Here is a 17,770-nt window from a genome sequence, read left to right on the forward strand (position 1 = left end):
TATACACTACCCCGGTGGAATTGGCTAATGAAAGGATCTGAGTTCCTGCTCCCACTCCCGTTACCCAGAGGCCTCCCTGACCTCGAGAGCTCCCCTTCCAAGCGCCCGTGTGGCAGAGTCCTCGTAACCCCGACAAGGCTGGGCCTAGGATTCATGGTGGCTCGACTCCCCCAGTCTTGTGATCACTTAGGGCAGGGGCTAGGGTGTCCCCACTCCAGGGTGCTCTCTGGGCACCAGACGCTTCCCTGACCCACTGATCATTGCACTAAGTTCAAAGCAAATATGATTTATTAAACAGCAACTAATTTAAAAAAAAAAAGGGAAAAAATGGGAAAGGAAAACACGTAACCCCACTCTGTGGGCACAGGGACACCACAAACAGCCATCTCTGGAAGATAGCGGAAGTTCACAGTCTGTTCCTCACACCTCCCAGGCCTCCTGCCCAGGGCCTGGCTGCGCTGCAGGGGTGCAGCAGGTCAGACACTTGTTCTGGTGGTGGCTACACACCCTCAAGCTCTAGATAGCAGGGCCTTCCCAGCGTCAGCCCTCCGGTGACACTGCACTCCATATTGGTATGGTTATGATATGATTATGCTGCATCCACCTCCCTGAGAGACGGTTGCTAGGTTGACGGAAGAATTCTTCTATCAATCTAGCCCTGTCTACATGGGGACTGAGGTCAGCTTCATTATGGGTTGTGGATTTTCACACCCTGAGCAACGTAGGTGGGTCGATCCACTTTTCTAGTGTAGAACAGCCCTTAGAAATAAAGACCCACAGAGCCCTGCGCTTCTTTTGGTACTGCCCTTCATGTTTACTAGATTCAGTACAGAGGGGATTAGAATCAAGATGTAGCACCAATGGGGGGAGTAAGGGGGGGAGACAATATTCTTTCAACACTTCTGTAAGAGGGAAATAGTCCCAAAAATCCCAGCAGGAAATCACAGGAGCACAAGCGTGTGGCTACAGTAGCTACTGCAGAAGCTACAAACAATCAACATATTAAAGCAGGAAGTACAGATAAATGACTTGAATGTATGTCTCGTTCCTTCCAACAGTACACAGCAAATGAGTGCTGTAAATTTAATCTGGATGTGGTAGTGACCTTTGCATCACATTTTCCATGTAGTTAGACAAGCTGTCAGATACTTTACACAGGCATTTTAGCCATCGGGATTACAATACACAAAGGGAAAACGATGGTCTTTTTTCCCCCACTGATCTTGTGCAACGACCAACTGACTGATCTTCCCACCACCTACCAAAACCATCCTGTTGATAGGGAACAGCACAGGGGAGAACAGAAGAGGTAGGGTGGACAGCACAACCGCCACCGTCCTGGGACAAGCTGTGCGATAACACGAACATCAAACTCTGTATCCAATGCACTTCAGCCCCTAAAAATCAGTGTAGACCCACTGGCTTTTTCAGACTCCTCAGAAGCAACAAAGGGAAACAGAAAACCATCCCGGTTTTCAAGTGGGCAGCTTTATTCTACACAGACTGTACAGACAACCATCAATGGACCCCACATCTCACAGACGACTCTGTAAAAGTTTGGGGTCCCAAAGGGTACATCTTCATTGCAATCAAAGACTCGCGGCTGGCCGGGGTCAGCTGACTTGGGGTCATGGGGCTCGGGCTGCAGGGCTAAAAGCTGCACTGGAGCCCGGGCTCTGAAAACCAGCGAGGGGGGGAAGGTCTCGGAGCCAGGCTCCAGCCTGAGCCCAGACATCGACCCTGCAAGTTTTAGCCCAAGCCTGGGTCAATCGAGCCGGGCCCTGAGACTCGGTGCCGTGGGGTATTTATTGCAGCGTGGACGTACCCCAAGACACCCGCAGCCTAACTGGGAGCGGAGGTGGCTTCTGCTGGGTTGTTCTGCTGACTGAAGTAGCCGGAGAGCGCTTTTAGTGCTCTGTAGCGATGGGAGATGGAGTTCTTCACTGCCTTGGGCAGCTCGGCATACCTGGGGAGGGGGAGAAAAACAGGAATAGCCACAATCCCAACCAGAGCCTAAACCCTGGTTTGCTCGGTAACTGGGTGCACCTGAGCTCCAGCGGCCTGCTGAGAAGCTGAGCCTGCTCCCTCCCCGGGTTATCGCCATGCCAGGCCTTAGAGCTGCCGCTGGTGACAGCCCAGAAACGCGCATTCTGTAGCTGTCACATTCGTTTGCAGAAGCGGTTCCCTTGGCCTGCTTTGTACGTGCAGATTAGGGGGCCCTCTGTTGACTCTGGGCTTCACTTCGGCACCAACCTTTTGTAACATAATTTCTACTTGTGACTCAAGCAGGCTCTCTTGCCAGGCTCACCTCACTGAGCCCTTTGTCAGCTTATTCAGAGGGCAAGGAATTGAGTGCAGTTCCCTGAGAGTCAGACCCTGGGCCTGGGTCTCCATTATCCTGGCCCTGTGCAGTCATTTGCCCTTGTGCAACGCCACCTCTGTCCGTTTATTGCACGACACTACTCTAGGCAGGCTGATGCAGCTCACTGAAAGTCAGTCAATAAAAACCATATCTGACTCCTACAACAGTCCACCGACTAGCAGCAGCTACTAGAAACAACAACAGAACCACCCCTGCATCTCGCCAAAGTCTGTGAGGAGTCCTAGGATGGGAAACAGTTCATTAGAAACACACTCAGGTCGTCTGCCCTACAGGCTTGAGACAGTCTGAGCTGTGAGGTTCCAACCCACGTCCCTCAGGGTCAAAGCTGTTCAGATGTAGGATTTTGCTTTAAGCCCATCTCAACTTCTCTCTGGCAGAGTTCACTGTAAGCGGATTCCACTTTATGCATTAACAGAACCTTTGGTTTCGTGATTGTCTGAAGTAAGGAATTAAAGGCAAAGAGTCACTTACGTCTGGTCGTAACCGTCAGGCTGGAAGCAAGGATCCCAGCCAAAGTCTCTGGGGCCTCTGGGCTCAACAATGCGACCCTGCCAATTCGGGGAGGAAGAAGAAATAAGAGGTTTCTTTCTCGGCACTGCTCTGCCACATTCACATCATTACACGCGGGAAAATGAACCGGTTACATTTTAGACCGAGCTCTGCTTTGGGAAACCACCAAAAGTTACAAGACTGTTTAGTATTCCCCAAAACAAGGCCAAGGTAAACAACTAGGACTTCTTGGTTTAGTGCTCCATCTTCTTAAGTCCACGCCGTAGGCAGACAGACGACCTGCACCGCTCTCCACCTTCCCCTGGCGCGCCTGCTCAACACCCCCATCCCAGGGCACTGAGGCGTCAGGACTCAGCCCCCAATAAGAACTCCTGACTGTATGAAGGATAAACTAACAAACAGGCGGAAGAGCAGGAGAGAGCAGCTACAACAAGGTTTAAGGCTGGCTGGAGAAAACACGGGGCATGGATGGTGGGAGAAGACTGGTCACTTCAGTGCTTCTCAGTACCAGCAAGATGTAGCCATATTAGAGGGAGTTCAGAAGAGCAACCACACATCCAAACGAAAACGATAGGGTCTGGAAAGACAGACATCTGAGGAAAGGGTTAACTATGTGCAGCCGGGCGATGGGGCTTGGAGCTCATTGAAATGGTGCAGCCGCACATTCTGCTCCTAGCATTCGAGGGCTTGGAGGGCTGAACAGCCGCCAGGCTCAGGAGTGGAGACAAGAGAACTTGGAGGATCATTCAGAACCTTCAACCAACGTTTTCAAACTCCGGTGCCTCTGGGCACCACGATGAGTAGCCTGATCTTCAGACGTGCTGAGTGTCCACATCTTCCACTCAAGTCTATGGGAGCTGCAGCTGCTCAGCAACCCTGGAAAATCAGGCCATTTATGTAGGTGACTAAATATGGATGTGGGTGGCCAAGATGAGCCCCTTGCGAATTAGTGCTGTGAATGGACTCATGTTACAAGCCCCCTCACGCCCCAGCCTACTGCTATCTGCAGAGGCTTCTTTTGCCCAGCGATCGGAATACCTACACAAGTCTGGCCTTTGAACAGCTTCACCGGGTCCTCCGGGTTTCCAGTGCTGAATGCAAAGGTGCAAAGAGCATAAGCGGACTTGTCTTCAAACCCCGCTAACAGCTTGTACAGACCTAAGCAACAGAAGGAGGATTCCATCATCTCCGCGTTTCATTCGGCACACGGCACAACTGACAAGAGGCAATCTGCGACAAGCGAGGGGAGGGGAAACCCCAAACAAATAACATTTTGTGCCCCCATGGCAGGCCTCCCACAGACTGCATCCAACTCACAAGGGTGAGGGAGTATTACCGGGATTAGGCAAGGAATGGTCTGTCTCATGGGTATTTCAGGAGACTGGTGATCAGGATTCTTGGGCTCTACTCATGACTTTTCCACAGAATCCTTACAAGGGGGCTTAATGAATGTTTTTAAAGTGTTTTGCGATGCCTAGATGAGATGCTGTATCACTGCCTAGGATAACGGTTTTATTCATCTGATACTAAAGGTTACATCTCCTGTCACTTGGGGTCAGTCTGTTTCCCATTGTCCATAGTTGTGACAGCAGAGAGGGAGCTCCTGGAGTGTAGACAGAAGAGCAGGCAAGGAAGGGGAGTTTGGTGGTACTGGAGGGATACGAGGTGGGTGACAGGAAGATCAGTAAAAAGCAGGAGATCAGGAAGGCACATACAGGGGATGGATGGATGGATTTTGGATAGGTTGGAAAAGAAGTGACAGGATTCAGTAATAGTCTGGATGTGAGGGGGGGGAAGAAGGAAAGAGGGGTGACACCAAGGTTGTACTCCTGTGTTGCCATGTTGAACTGATAACTGCAGGGCAATTAGGAAGAGCGGCTGTCAGTACCAAGGCAGATATGACTCTGAAGAGAGGTAGATTTGGGAGTCATCGGCACAGAGATGGCTGCTGAAGCCATCAGCACAGATGATCTTACTCACTGATAAGGTGTAGATGAAGCAAAGGGAGGGGCTAAGGGCAGAACATGATGGCACACATGGAGACCGTGAGGAATGGGGAGAAGTGAGCGGTCCCAGAGATGGCAAAGGAACCGGTCAAGTGCAGAGCCGTGAGAGCCCAGAGAGGAAAGGGATTCACTTCACATTGTTGCTAGGTTGCACAGGAGCATGTGATTCTGAACAGCAAATCCCACTGAGAGCAGTAATTCAAAGGGAAATACCTTCTGGTTTTAACTTCTCTAGAAACCATTTTCTGAAACGTAAGAAGAGAACAAGTGTCAGTGGCAGGGTTATTTTCTGCCATTGTCATCAACAACGGAAATATGTCTAGTGCAACATTCTATGGCGGATTTCTCTCTGCACAGGTTTCCTAGCACTGTGAATCCCTGGTGAACTTGCACTGTTTAATAAACCTTACTCCGGGCTATATATTAACAAACATTAGGAAATGCAGATTTAGGCCTGGTCTACACTAACACCCCAATTCGATCTAAGGTACGCAACTTCAGCTACGTGAATAACGTAGCTGAAGTCGACATACCTTAGTTCGAATTTACCGCGGTTCAGACGCGGTCCACACACGGCAGGCAGGCTCCCCCGTCGACTCCGCGGTACTCCTCTCGCTGACGTGGAGTACCGCAGTCGACGGCGAGCACTTCCTGGTTCGAATTATCGCGTCCACACCAGACGCGATAAATCGAACCCGGAAGTTCGATTGCCAGCCGTCGAACTACCGCGGTAGTGTAGACAAGCCCTTAGACTCCAAACCAGCAAGTTACAGACCCCCAAGGGTCCTACTGAAATCAATGTGTCTCCTCCCTGGGCCAGGGGTCAACTTGCATGGAGTTCATTGCAGGGTTGGGGCCTATTTCTTAAATAACTGAGCCTGTGGGTCTTTAGCCCAAGATTCTACTCCAGTACTTTTGCTATTCAGATTACAGGCCAGTCTGTTGTGCAGTACCACCTAGCCTGTATGTTCAATACTTTAGCGAGGAAGCATAGTATAATGGTTAAAGCAGAGGACCCAGGAGACCTGGGTTCCTTTCTTGAGTTGCTGTACAATTTGGGGGAAATCACTTAAGCTCTCCATGCGGTAGCAATCCCCGCTGTAAAATGGGAAGAATACCTACCTCGCAGAGGTGAGTTTGTAAAATACGTGGGAGCTCTTTAAATAAAGAGAGCTATAAAAGCGCTAAGTATTCCTGAGGCCAAAAGTTCAGAAGAGTAATTCCCACAAATGAGCAGTGAGATGGTAAAAAAAAAAAAAAAATCCTTCATTTGAAGATTTTTTTCCTCCTTCCAGAATCACTAAGCCAATTGACTCACATTTGGGGAGTGATCATTTGCCCAGTTTTGTTGTAAGAAATAAAGAATGTGAGTTATAGAAGTACGTAATCACATTCCACCTTCCATGTTTTCTGCCCTGGTAACCAGAATAAGCAGAGCAAATTGTAGAGAAACTGCAAAACTAAAAAGCAGTGCCAAGAGCTATGGCAGGACTTTGCTAGAGGAGTTCTGAGTAAGGCTGCGAGTCTGTCATGGAGGTCACGGATTCCGTAACTTTCCGGGAACTCCAGGTCTTCCGCAGCTGCAGCAGCTCGTGCGGCTGGCCCCAGGGTCACCCGAGCAGCTGGCCCTGGGGTGAGTCTCACCAGCTGCTGCTGGGATGGCCCAGGGCCAGCTTCTTGGGTGGCCCCCGGGCCAGCCGCACTGACTGCTGCTTGGGCAGCCCCGAGCAGCTGGCCCCGGGGTCGCCGGAACAGCAGCCGATGTGGCTGGCCCCGGGAGCCACTGGAGCAGCAGCGGTTCTGGGGGCTGCCCCGGAGCAGCGGTCCAGGGGGGCCTCGGAGCAGCGGGTGGGGTCAGCAGTCAGCCCCCACTGCCGGAGCAGGGGTCAGCCATTGGCCCCCGGGGCTCCCCTGGAGCAGCTAAGATTTAGTCGGGGTATTTATAATAAAAGTCATGGACAGGTCACAGCCCATGAATTTTTGTTTATTGCCTGTGACCTGTCTATGACTTTTACTAAAAATACCCGTGACTAAATCTTAGCCTTAGTTATGAGCGATTAAATTTAGAAATCTTGTTTCCAGTTGAACTACAGCAGCCTCCAGGGTCCCATTATACAATAAAATAAATCCAGTGATTCGAATTAACAAAACTCGGTAGCTCTTTCTCTACTGAAGTGGCAGGATGGACAAAACTCCTCCCCTGATGACTTCAGTGTAGTTACACAAGGGATGAATTTGGTCCAGTCACTTTAAACCACAATTTCAGTTTAAGACCCTGCAAATGATGCCTGTGCTGAGTTTGAAGTGAAGGGTGCATGGATCAGCCCCCACGGATTCCTTCGCAGGGCCAGGTCCTACTTGGGATGCAGGAGCAGTAACAGGGAGTAAATCAGGGTCACTGAGCTGTCCCATCCACCCCATGCACTATGCATTAAGTGCAAAGCAGGGACCGGGCGAGTACAAATCCCTTCCCCATTTCCTCTCTCTTCAGGATGAAGCTGCAGGAACTAGAACAGCAAACTACAGAAAAGAGAGTTCTGCTCCTGGGGTTTGGAGAGCCCCCAGGAATCACATCTCAAAATACCTATAGCCCCAGTCAAACCGTAGTACAGGAAAGAACTACAAGCATATCCACGCCTACTTACATATATGGTCCTGGGAGGCCCCCCAAGGCATTGAAACACAAACAAGTGTCTTCTACGATAACAGGTCCCTGGATCTGCAGAGGGAAGTCAAAGAAACAGAAATATTAGCTCTAAGGGGAAGGCACCTTCTCCTAAACTGCCTTTTTGGTTACAATCCATTATGGTTCCACATGACGTTAGAGGCTTCATAAAAACGCAGCATCCATTAAAGCTCCTTAAATCTGAGGAGATTATATATAGAGAGAGAACAAGCAATGAAACCTGTGCTCTGCACCTGCAGCTAGAAGTGGCATTACCAAGGCAGAGATAAGAAGCTTTCCTTTGGAAGTTTGAGGAGAGCTAATCTAAAGCATTCGTATGGGTATCGCCCTCATTGGGGGGCAATACTGGAGAAACCTAAAATGCAGGGGGGGGCGGTTTGTTGCATTTGCACAGTCCTGACTTTCATTGGAGCCCGAGGCCTAACTGGCTTCTTCATTCTGAAAATGAATCTGTGCCTGGGCTCTTTGGATGACAACCTGTCACTGGCTGGTGGAGAACTACTTCATTACCCCCCAAATGATAAGATGGGAACAAAGGCGCTGACCCCATACCCGCAATCGGGGGCACCAGAACAGAGGGTACATGCAGCCATAGCCCCATCACTTTTAAAAGTGGGAGGGCGATGTCCTCCCACTTTTTACCGGCTGTAGGGCGTGTGGAAAGGAGTGAGCGGGGCTGGGTTCTCAGTGGGAAAGGCAGTGCGAGGGCACGGCCCCGGGGGAAGAGGCAGGGTGGGGCCTTGGAGAAGGGGTAGGGCCTCGGAGAGGAGCCGGGGCAGGGGCAGAGCCTCAGGGAAGGGGCGGGGCCCCAGGCAGGAAGAGGTGGGGCCTCAGGGGCAAGGGACAGTGCAAGGATGGGCCCTAGGGGAAATGGGCGGTGCCGGTGGCCCCCCCACACACACATTTTTGCCACTCCTGCCCGCAATAGGTACAGTAACTCCTGACTTAACGTCGTCCCAGTTAACATTATTTTATTGTTACGTTGTTGATCAATTAGGGAACATGCTTGTTTAAAGTTGCGCAATGCTCCTTTATAACGTTGTTTGGCAGCCACCTGCTTTGTCCACTGCTTGCAGAAAGAGCAGCCCGTTGGAGCTAGCTGGTGGGGGCTTGGAACCGGGGTGGACCGGCAGCCCCCCTATCAGCTCCCTGTTCCCCTAAGTTCCCTGTGCAGCAGCCGCCCTATTCCGGGCAGTTCAGCTGTCCCTCCCCGCACTGCCTTGTGCTGCTCCTACCCTCTGCCTTGGAGCTGCTCCTGGGAGCCTCCTGCTTGCTGTGCGGGGGGTGGGGAGAGAGGGGTGCTAATGTCAGGGTGTCCCCCTCCCCCCCACTCCTGCCCCCCATCTCCACAGAGCAGGGGTGGAACACGACAGGGATCAGGAAGAAGGGAGCGTGCTGGCAGCAGCTGCGGTCTCAATTTGAGGATCTACTTAAACAGGCAATGTACTTAGAGTGGGGTAAGTGTACTTAAAGGGGCAATGCGCGTCTCTCTCTCTCACACGTGTGTGTCTCTGTCTCTCTCTGCCATGCTGTCTCCCCTCCCTCCATTCATGCTGCCTTGTAGAGTGTGAGGCTACATTAACAACAACGTGTTAACCCTTGAGGGCTCAGCTGTTCTAGTTCATCATTTAGCAGCAAGGCATTCCCTGGGAAATATCCCACCCTCTGACTTCACCACCTCAACCAAGCTTCACAATCATAATTGCTGTGTACAGTATTAAACTATTTGTTTAAAACTTATACTGTGTGTGTGTGTGTATTATATATATATATATTTTCCCCCTGGAACCTAACCCCCCCATTTACATTAATTCTTATGGGGAAAGTGGATTTGCTTAACATTGTTTCACTTCAAGTAGCATTTTTCAGGAACATAATTACAACATTAAACGAGGAGTTACTGTACCTAATAACAGCAGCAGCCTCTGTTCTAGGGAAGCGAGAGGCCAGAGCTCTGCGGATGGGGACTCTATACTTCACCATGTCCCTGCTCTACCGGATTAGAAGACAAGAATACTAATCATCTAGGACAGAACCAGTTGTAGGAATGTTCTGCCAAAGCAACTGAGCTGATCTCACTCTCAATCAATGAGATCAATGGGATCAGGCCAGGGAAGGGCCTTTGCCGTAGAAGACCCTATTTATGAACCTTTCTCATAAGGGCTTCCACTGGAATTTCTCTGTAGCTATATTCAAATCTTCTACATCCTTTTTGTTGGCACCAGTCAGTCCATGGCCATTTAATTCCCCACCAACTATGTGCCAAACGGGTGGGTAGTCATGCAGTGGGTAACAGCTGGGCCATTTAGCCTAAACTCTTGGTTAATCTCTATTCATTTTTGACTTACACCTGTGGAAGTGGGGAAAGCGGAAAAGGAAATGACCTGATTTGCTGCTTCCCGGCATTTCTGAATGGAGATCTCGTCTGGTTCCCCTTGGTATTCTGGCACTGCAACAAGGACAGGAGGGATTATTGCGAGGTGAGGGGTGGCCAATGGCTGCTGAAACGTTACCGTTTAACGAGCGAGAAACAAAGTCACGGACTTACAGTCAATTTTTTTTGCGACCAGTCTGTACGGAAACGCATCCCCAAGGATCTGAAGGACCTGTTGGGAACAAGACAGAGGCTGTTCAGCCCGCTCTGCGGGCGGGGGACAGCGCCTAGCCCAGTGTGTGAGATACTGGGGGGAAGTTTGGTCCCATCCTCCCCCAGCCACAGGGGCTCTCACCACCCGCCTCAGACTCAGGCGCTATGGGGTGGGGAGGGAGTGGCAGGAAGTTTGGAGCAGGGCGGGCACTGGGCAGTGCTGGATGGGAGCAGTGTTTGGCCAGGATCAGGGACGGCGGGGGGGGACTTGCTCTAAGGCTCCTACCAGGCTCCGGCAGGGACACCGAGAGCAGGTTCGGGCCCCTGTGAAAAAATTTTTTTCGGGCCCCCAACAAGGGCAGACCGGCTAAACAGGCCGACGAGAGGGGAGGAAGCCGGGCTCCAGTAAGGCGATGAGAGGGGCGGGGGGAAGCCGGGACCCGGGCCCCCTTCCGGACCACCGGGCCCCGGTAATTTGTACCAGCTCCCCCCCTCTCGTCGGCCCTGGGCTCCGGTTCAGGGGAGCGGAACCCCCCGACGGGGTTCGTCCAGTGACAGGTTCAGCGTCGGGAGCGTCCCCAGGGCAGCGACAGTCCTGGCGGAGCCCGAGCCCCGGCCCGCCCGGGCGTTAACTCTGGAGCCTAATGCCGGCAGCGCGCGGAACGGGCGGGCAGTGACAGCAGGGGGCGGGGCTAGCTGCGGGGGCGGGAGCAAGCGCCGCACGCGGGAGGAGGCCCCGCCCCTCCCCCGGAAGACAGCGCCGTCCGGGGGTTGGCGGACGCCATGCTTCATTCCGGTACGGTGGCCCCCTCCGTCCAATCCGCGCAGCTCCCTACCCCCCACCTCCTCTAGCTTCTTGGCGTTGCCGGTCACGAACACCACGTTCCTCCCGGCGGCGGCGGCCATAGCAGAGCCACAGCGCCTGCGCGCTGACCTGCCAATCACAGCCTCGCCACCCGGCAGCCAGGGCAACGAGCCTAGCCCCGCCCCGCGGGACCGGCCAATGAGAGGAGAGACCGATCTTCCAGCGCCGTGAGGACTGAAAGGAGCCTGGGTACGCATTTCCGGTGACGAAGGGCGAGGGAGGCTCGGGGACAAGACACTTCCGGTCTCCCAAGCCGCCACTAGCTAGAGCAGACCGGAAGTGCTTTTCTGCCACACCCCCGAGCTCTATGGCCCTGGAGGCCGGAAGTGCGGGGTCGGGTTGCTCCGGTAACCGATGCCCTGCCGGAGGGGGCGGGGGGCTGCGGAGACCCAGCAGGGCGATGCTGTTGCCTGGGTGTAACGTGGCCTCCCTCGCACCTGGCCCGTGCACGGCCGCGGCTCTGCTGTCCCGGAAGGGGTCACCAGAGGTTTTACCGACCCCCTGCCCTGCTTAGCGTTGCCAACTTTCTACGGGCACAAAACCGACTACCCTAGCCCCGCCCCTTCCCCGAGGCCCCGCCCCCGTTCACTACATTCCCCCTCCCTCACTTTCCCTGGGCTGGGGCAGGGGTTTGGTGTGCGGGAGGGGATCTGGGCTGGGGATGAGGGATTTTATGGTGCAGGGGGGGGTTCCAGGCTGGGGCTGAGAAATTCGGAGTGCGGGAGGGGGCTGTGAGTTGAGGCAGGGGGTTGGGGTGCAGGAGGGAGTGAGGGCTCTGGGGTTGGGCAGGGGATGAGGGGTTCAGGGTGTGGGGGGGCTCTCGGCTGGGGCAGGGGGTTGAAGTGCAGGGGGTGGGGGCTCGGGTGCAGGAGGGGGCTCTGGTTTGCGGGGTCTATGGGCTGGAGTGCAGGAAGGGGTACGTGCTCTGGGGTGGGGCCAGGGATGAGGGGTTTGGGGTACGGGGGGGCTCGGGGCAGGGGATTGGGGCACAGGCTTACCTTGGGCAGCTCCCCTTCACCGGCGCAGCAGGGCTAAGGCAGGCTCCCTGGCACCGTGCTGCACCCCGGAAGCAGCCAGCAGTTCCGGCCTCCTAGGTGGGGGCAGGAGGCTCCCTCTTGCCCACAGGCACTGCCTCCCCAGCTCCCATTGGCCAGGAACTGGCCAATGGGAGTGCAGAGCTGGTGCATGGGGTGGGGGCAGCACGTGGAGCCCCATGGCCCCCCAGCCTAGGAATCGGACCTGCTGGCCGCTTCCAGGGTGCAGCACGGTGCCCCAGGACAAGTAGGGACTAGCCTGCCTTAGCCCTGCCGACCGGGCTTTTAATGGCCCGGTCGGCGGTGCTAACCGGAGCCGCCAGGGTCCCTTTTCAACCGGGTGTTTCAGTCAAAAACTGGACACCTGGTCACCCTAGCCCTACTCCAGTTTGCGGGCTCCCATCGGGGGGGGGGCCCTGCTAGGCCCAGCTGCATATCCCCCACACACTTCTGGGCTGCTGGGGGGGATCCCTGCTGGGTCTGGGGGGGGTTTCAAGCTCTGATCCCCTCCCACTTCCACTCCTCTTTAGCCCGGACTCCCCTGGGCTTTAGCAGCGCACAGACATGGGTGTGCCATTCCGGTAGGGTCTTACCAGGAGAGAAATGCCTTAGTGCACCAAGGGGCTGAGAGACTCAGACCCACCCGAGTCACTTAACACCTCCAGATGAGGAAACAGCTGAGAGCAGGAAGTTCCTGTCTTTATTAAGTTGCCCTCCTTACAGCATAGCCTGGCTCTCTCTGGAACTGGGGAAGGCCTTGGGGCTCTATAGTTAATTCTTTCTGTTCCCCAGATACACTGAAAGGAGCACTTCCATACCACATGCCAAATATTAAATACACCTCTACCCCATATAACGCCACCCAATATAACACGAATTCGGATATAACGCAGTAAAGCAATGCTCCAGGGGGGCGGGGCTGCGCGTGCCGGCGGATCAAATCAAGTTTGATATAACGCGGTTTCACCTATAACACGGTAAGATTTTTTGGCTCCCGAGGACAGCGTTCTATCGAGGTAGAGGTGTACATGCAGCCCTGCTGTACTAAAACAAAGAAATTAACCAGTCGAAGGGTATAAGATCCACAGAGCATATGTACACAGCTGTCATTCCTTCCATATTTAATATAGGTCACGGGTTAGGCTGTTAAATGTGGAAGCAAATGTGAGAGTCATCAGAGGTTTTGGGAGAGGATTCAGAATCTGCTTCTGAGCCGGCACCCTGCAAATCCACTTGTAGGGCAAACTCCTCAGCTGCTGAAATATGCAGAGCGTGGGAATTTCAAAAGCAATCAGCGCCGGCCTTGTTCTTCCCCCATTGCAATCAAAGGTAAACCTCCCCTTCACCTCAAAGACAGCAGAGCGAGAGCAATACTGGGCTCTTTGAAAATAACCCCGGGAAGGCTCAATAGCAGAAGTTCTTTCCTATGGACACATTTTAGGTGGTTTGGCAAATTGCAGAGTGGTTTTTTTAAGTATAAATATTCTTATTTTACCGGGAAAGGTGAACTATACAGATGAGGGAATCCAGTTCACTATTCCTCGTCAGGCCGACAATTCTTCGCAGCTGGGATTTTGAAAGCAGCCCAGCTCCCACTGAAGTCGGATTCCTATTGAATCTGAGAGCATCATTCCCTTAGGGTCCTTGGAAATCCTGAGCATGCACCATCCCCTCTAACGAACAGAGAGGGTGGGAAATTTTCAAGTAATCGTTCAGGGGGAATTAGCCCCTTTCAGACAGATCCTCTGCAAAGCAGTGTCTGCTTTTAGTGTAACAGGCTTATGGCAGCACAAGACATGAAACAAACACACAACCGCATACAGTACACGACATGTTCCCTTTTGGAGTTTGCAACCAGCACAGCGTCCCCTCCCCCCCATTAACAAAGCAGCTGAGAAATGTTTTCCGCCGGCGCTACTTGCACAGCGACTCGAATATCTCCAGGGTCCTTTTGATCTCCCGGATCTGTTTGGCCAGGGCGTGGACCGGCTGCATGGAGCGGTCCAGTTCCTCGCAGCGGGCCATCAGCGTGTACATCCCTTTGATGCTCATGTCTACGGACTCGCCCAGGCTGTCCACGGCGTCCCGGTAGGTCTGGATGTAGCCCACGCTCAGGGCCGTCATGTTCTGGATGCTGCCGCTCAAGCTCCTCATCATCTGGTCCACTTTGTGGGCCACCTCTTGGGTCAGGCGCTCCAGCTCCGTCAGCACCGCGGGGTCAATGGGGGGGATGTCGGCCGCTTTGCTCCGCCCCAGCCCTGGGAAGGGCTGGCCCGGGGGCTCCGGCTCCTCCAGGCTGCCCCGGGAGCTCAGCTTGATTTTCAGCTGCAGGTTGTTGGCCACGAAGTGGGTGAGGTCCCCGTCGTGGCTGACCGTCCCTTCCAGCTCCAGGGCGCTGGAGATGGTGGCGCGGCGCCCTTCCTGCGCCCGGCTGGCCCCGTACGCCTGGCTGATCCCATCCAAGCTGCGGCTGTCCAGCAGCCGCCCTCCGGCCAGCCTGTCCCCAGCGACGGAGCCTTCCCGGCACGGATCCTCCGGGCTGGCCGCGGCCCCCGGGGCTTGGACGCGCACCTGGGCCATGATGTGCTGCGGCAGGCCTGCGCCCCTCTCCATGCTCCGGCCTGGGGCTCCCCAGCGCGCACTGGCCGGGAGGGGGACAGCGACACCGGAGGAGGAGCCTAGGGAGAGGCAGATAGGGAGGGACGCAGGGAGAAAGCCAGCGATCCAGTTTGCACCTTTCCGAGGAGGGGGATCTCTGATTGGGCTCTCCCAGAGGCAAAGAGCAAATCACAAGCAGCAACACCAGGACAGGGGGAGGAGGCGAGACAGGAGAGGGTGTGAATGTGATTGAGACAGGGAGGATGAGAGCCAGACAGGGGAAAGAGGATGAGGAAAGAAAAGGTAGGAAAAAGAGACAGAAGAGGGTAGGAGGGATGGAGGGAGAAGCGGGGGAGAGAAAGGGTCACGGAAGTGAAGGGAAGATTCATGGATCTTAAGGCAGAAGGAATCTGATCATCTACTCCAGGGGTGGCCAACCTGTGGCTCCGGAGCCTCATGCAGCTCTTCAGAAGTTAATATGCAGCTCCTTAGGCTAGGTTTACACTGAGGGTGGGGGGAGAACGATTTAAGATACGCAAATTCAGCTAGGCTATTCGACGTATCCGATCCGACTTACCCCGCTGTGAGGACGGCGGCAAATCGACCGCCGCAGCTCCCCCATCGACAGCGCTTACTCCTACCTGGGCTGGTGGAGTACGCGTGTCGATTCGGGGATCGATTGTCACGTCCTGACGGGACGCGATAATTCAATCCCCGAGAGATCGATTTCTACCCGCCGATCCAGGCGGGTAGTGAAGACAAGCCCTGATATACATGGGGGCACCGGCGGAGCAAAAAAAAAGCTGAGTGTCGCCAACGGAGAAAAAAAAAAAAAAAAAAAAGGAAGCTGCGAAATATCGGGACGCGGGACAGACACCTAAAGATTGGGACAGTCCCAATTTTATCAGGACGTCTGGTCACCCTATTATATAGGCACCGACTCTGGGGCTGGGGCTACAGGCGCCAACTTTCCAGTGTGCCAGAGGTGCTCACTGCTCAACCCCTGGCTCTGCCACAGGCCCTGTCCCCATCCCCTGAGCCTGCCATGCCCTCGCTCCTCCCCTTTCCCCTCAGAGCCTCCTGCATGCCACAAAACAGCTGATTGGGAGGTGTGGGGAGGGAGGGGGAGGCGCTGATTGGCTGGTTTGATGGTGGGTGGGAAGCACTGGGAGCGGGATGGGGGGGAAGCTGATGGGGGGCTGCTGACGTATTACTGTGGCTCTTTGACAATGTCCATTGGTAAATTCTGGCTCCTTCTCAGGCTCAGGTTGGCCACCCCTGATCTACTTTGACATCCTGCATAGCATGGGCCAGAGAATCTCACCCAGTTACCTCTGTATTGATCCCAATCACTTGTGTTTTCCTACAGTCAGGGCCAGCTCCAGGGATTTTGCCGCCCCAAGCAGCCAAACAAACAAAAAAAGCCGCGATCGCAATCTGCGGCGGCAATTCGGCGGGAGGTCCTTCGCTCCGAGCAGGAGTGAGGGACCGTCCGCTGAATTGCCCCTGAACAGCCTGACGTTCCGCCCCTCTCCAAAGTGGCCGCCCCAAGCACCTGCTTGGTAAGCTGGTGCCTGGAGCCGGCCCTGCCTACAGCAGTGGTTCTCAGCCCGGGCTATGCAGAGGTCTTCCACGGGGTACATCAACTCATCTAGATATTTGCCCAGTTTTACAACAGGCTACAAAAAAGCACTAGTGAAGTCAGTACAAACTAAAATGGCATACAGACAATGACGTGTTTATTCTGCTCTATATACTATACAATGAAATGTAAGTACAATATTTATATTCCATTTGATTTATTTTATAATTATATGGTAAAAATGAGGAAGTCAGCAATTGTTCAGTAATAGTGTGGCTGCGACACTTCTGTATTTTTATGTCTGATTTTGTAAGCAAGCTAGTGAGGTGTAACTTGGGGGTACACAAGCCAAATCAGACTCCTGAAAGGTGTCCAGTCGTCTGGAAAGGTTGAGAGCCACTGGCCTAAAGCATCTCTTCCAGAAAGGCCTCCGTTCTGGATTGGAAGCCGTCCAGTAGACCAGGCCCAGTGTAGTGTGCAGGAACAGGCTCCTATCCCTGTAAATAGTGTGGGAGCGCTCGCTCACTGTGCTGTGTTTCAGAAGCAGTCAGAGCGGCAGGATGTATTTCCCTGGCAGGAGCCGGACAGAGCCTCTGGCATGGTGGGGAGAATGGAATCCTGCTATGGGGGAAGAGGAAATGTGGGGGACAGAGCCCTGGCACGGTGGGGAGAATAGAGGATCCTAGTATGGGGAAATGGAGGGCAGACAGAACCCCTCACAGGGGGCACCCTAGTATATGCAGAATGGGGGACACACAACCCCTTGTGAGGGGAGGGAAATTGGGGGGATATAGGGGAAGGGGGCATACAGAGGCCCTGGCATTGGGGAGTTTGGGGAGTTGCAGGAAGACCTTGAAATAGAGAGGATGGCAGGAGGGCATTCCAGGAGCTTATGGGGGGATGGAGGGATACCAGGAGTCCCAGAGCTCAGCCTACACAAGCTGTTAAATGCATGCCCCTCTAGCGTATATTTAGAAAACACAATTATTTGGAACCCAGCTGTGATTCCTTCAGATTATTGTTGTGTAAAGAGCAAAAGACACAGCACAGAAGAGAGAAGACATATTTGAGATCAGGAAGGATTTTTCCCCTGGGTCAGATAGGCAGAGACCTTGGGGCCATCTTTTGCCTTCTTCTGCAGCTTGGGGCCCTGGTCACTTGCAGGCTTAAACTAGTATAAATGGTGAATTCTCTGTAACTTGTAAGTCTTTAACTCATGATTCGAGGACTTCAGTAGCTCAGCCAGAGGTTAGGGGTCTATTATGGGAGGGGGTGGGTGAGGTTCTGTGGCCTGTGACGTGCAGGTCAGACTAGATGATCCCTTCTGGCCTTAAAGTCTATGAGGTGTATTATGGTAGTTCCTAGGGGCCCCAGTCATGGCCCAGGGTCCCACTGTTCTAGGCACTGTACAAACACAAAACAAAAAGACATCCCCTGCCCCAAAGGGCGTACAATATGAGTTTAAAGCAAAAGACAGCAGAGGCAGACAGGGCAGTACAAGGAACCAATGAGATAATAC

General features: G+C 53.7%; 2 protein-coding genes across 2 annotated transcripts; both read right to left on the reverse strand.

Moving 5' to 3' along the window:
- Positions 1 to 1,468: 1,468 nt before the first annotated feature.
- ITPA (inosine triphosphatase) lies at positions 1,469 to 11,121 on the reverse strand. The gene is made up of 8 exons (XM_026661089.2): positions 11,016 to 11,121; positions 10,134 to 10,191; positions 9,970 to 10,034; positions 7,545 to 7,618; positions 5,113 to 5,144; positions 3,936 to 4,051; positions 2,855 to 2,931; positions 1,469 to 1,966 (listed from the first exon to the last, which is right to left on the reverse strand). Exons 1-8 carry the CDS (start codon positions 11,076 to 11,078, stop codon positions 1,843 to 1,845), a joined length of 609 nt encoding a protein of 202 aa, XP_026516874.1. The 5' UTR covers positions 11,079 to 11,121; the 3' UTR covers positions 1,469 to 1,842.
- A 2,720-nt stretch (positions 11,122 to 13,841) lies between these two features.
- On the reverse strand, positions 13,842 to 14,684 carry LOC113408170 (BLOC-1-related complex subunit 6-like). Its single transcript, XM_026661086.1, has one exon. The coding sequence runs from the start codon at positions 14,682 to 14,684 to the stop codon at positions 13,986 to 13,988; it is 699 nt and encodes a 232-aa protein (XP_026516871.1). The 3' UTR covers positions 13,842 to 13,985.
- Positions 14,685 to 17,770: the final 3,086 nt, after the last annotated feature.

Source organism: Terrapene carolina, unplaced genomic scaffold (assembly GCF_002925995.2).
Source record: "Terrapene carolina triunguis isolate 2854851 unplaced genomic scaffold, T_m_triunguis-2.0 Scaffold926, whole genome shotgun sequence".
NCBI lineage: Eukaryota > Metazoa > Chordata > Testudines > Emydidae > Terrapene > Terrapene triunguis.

Excerpts from the sequence above, each read along its gene's own strand:
- ITPA (XM_026661089.2), bottom strand. The coding sequence starts at position 11,078 with ATGGCCGCCGCCGCCGGGAGGAACGTGGTGTTCGTGACCGGCAACGCC. Across the intron at positions 7,619-9,969 it reads GCCGGGAAGCAGCAAATCAG|ATCCAGGGACCTGTTATCGT; the intron begins GTCATTTCCTTT and ends TTCCCTCTGCAG. Across the intron at positions 1,967-2,854 it reads CCTGACGGTTACGACCAGAC|GTATGCCGAGCTGCCCAAGG; the intron begins GTAAGTGACTCT and ends CCCCCTCCCCAG.
- LOC113408170 (XM_026661086.1), bottom strand. The coding sequence starts at position 14,684 with ATGGAGAGGGGCGCAGGCCTGCCGCAGCACATCATGGCCCAGGTGCGC.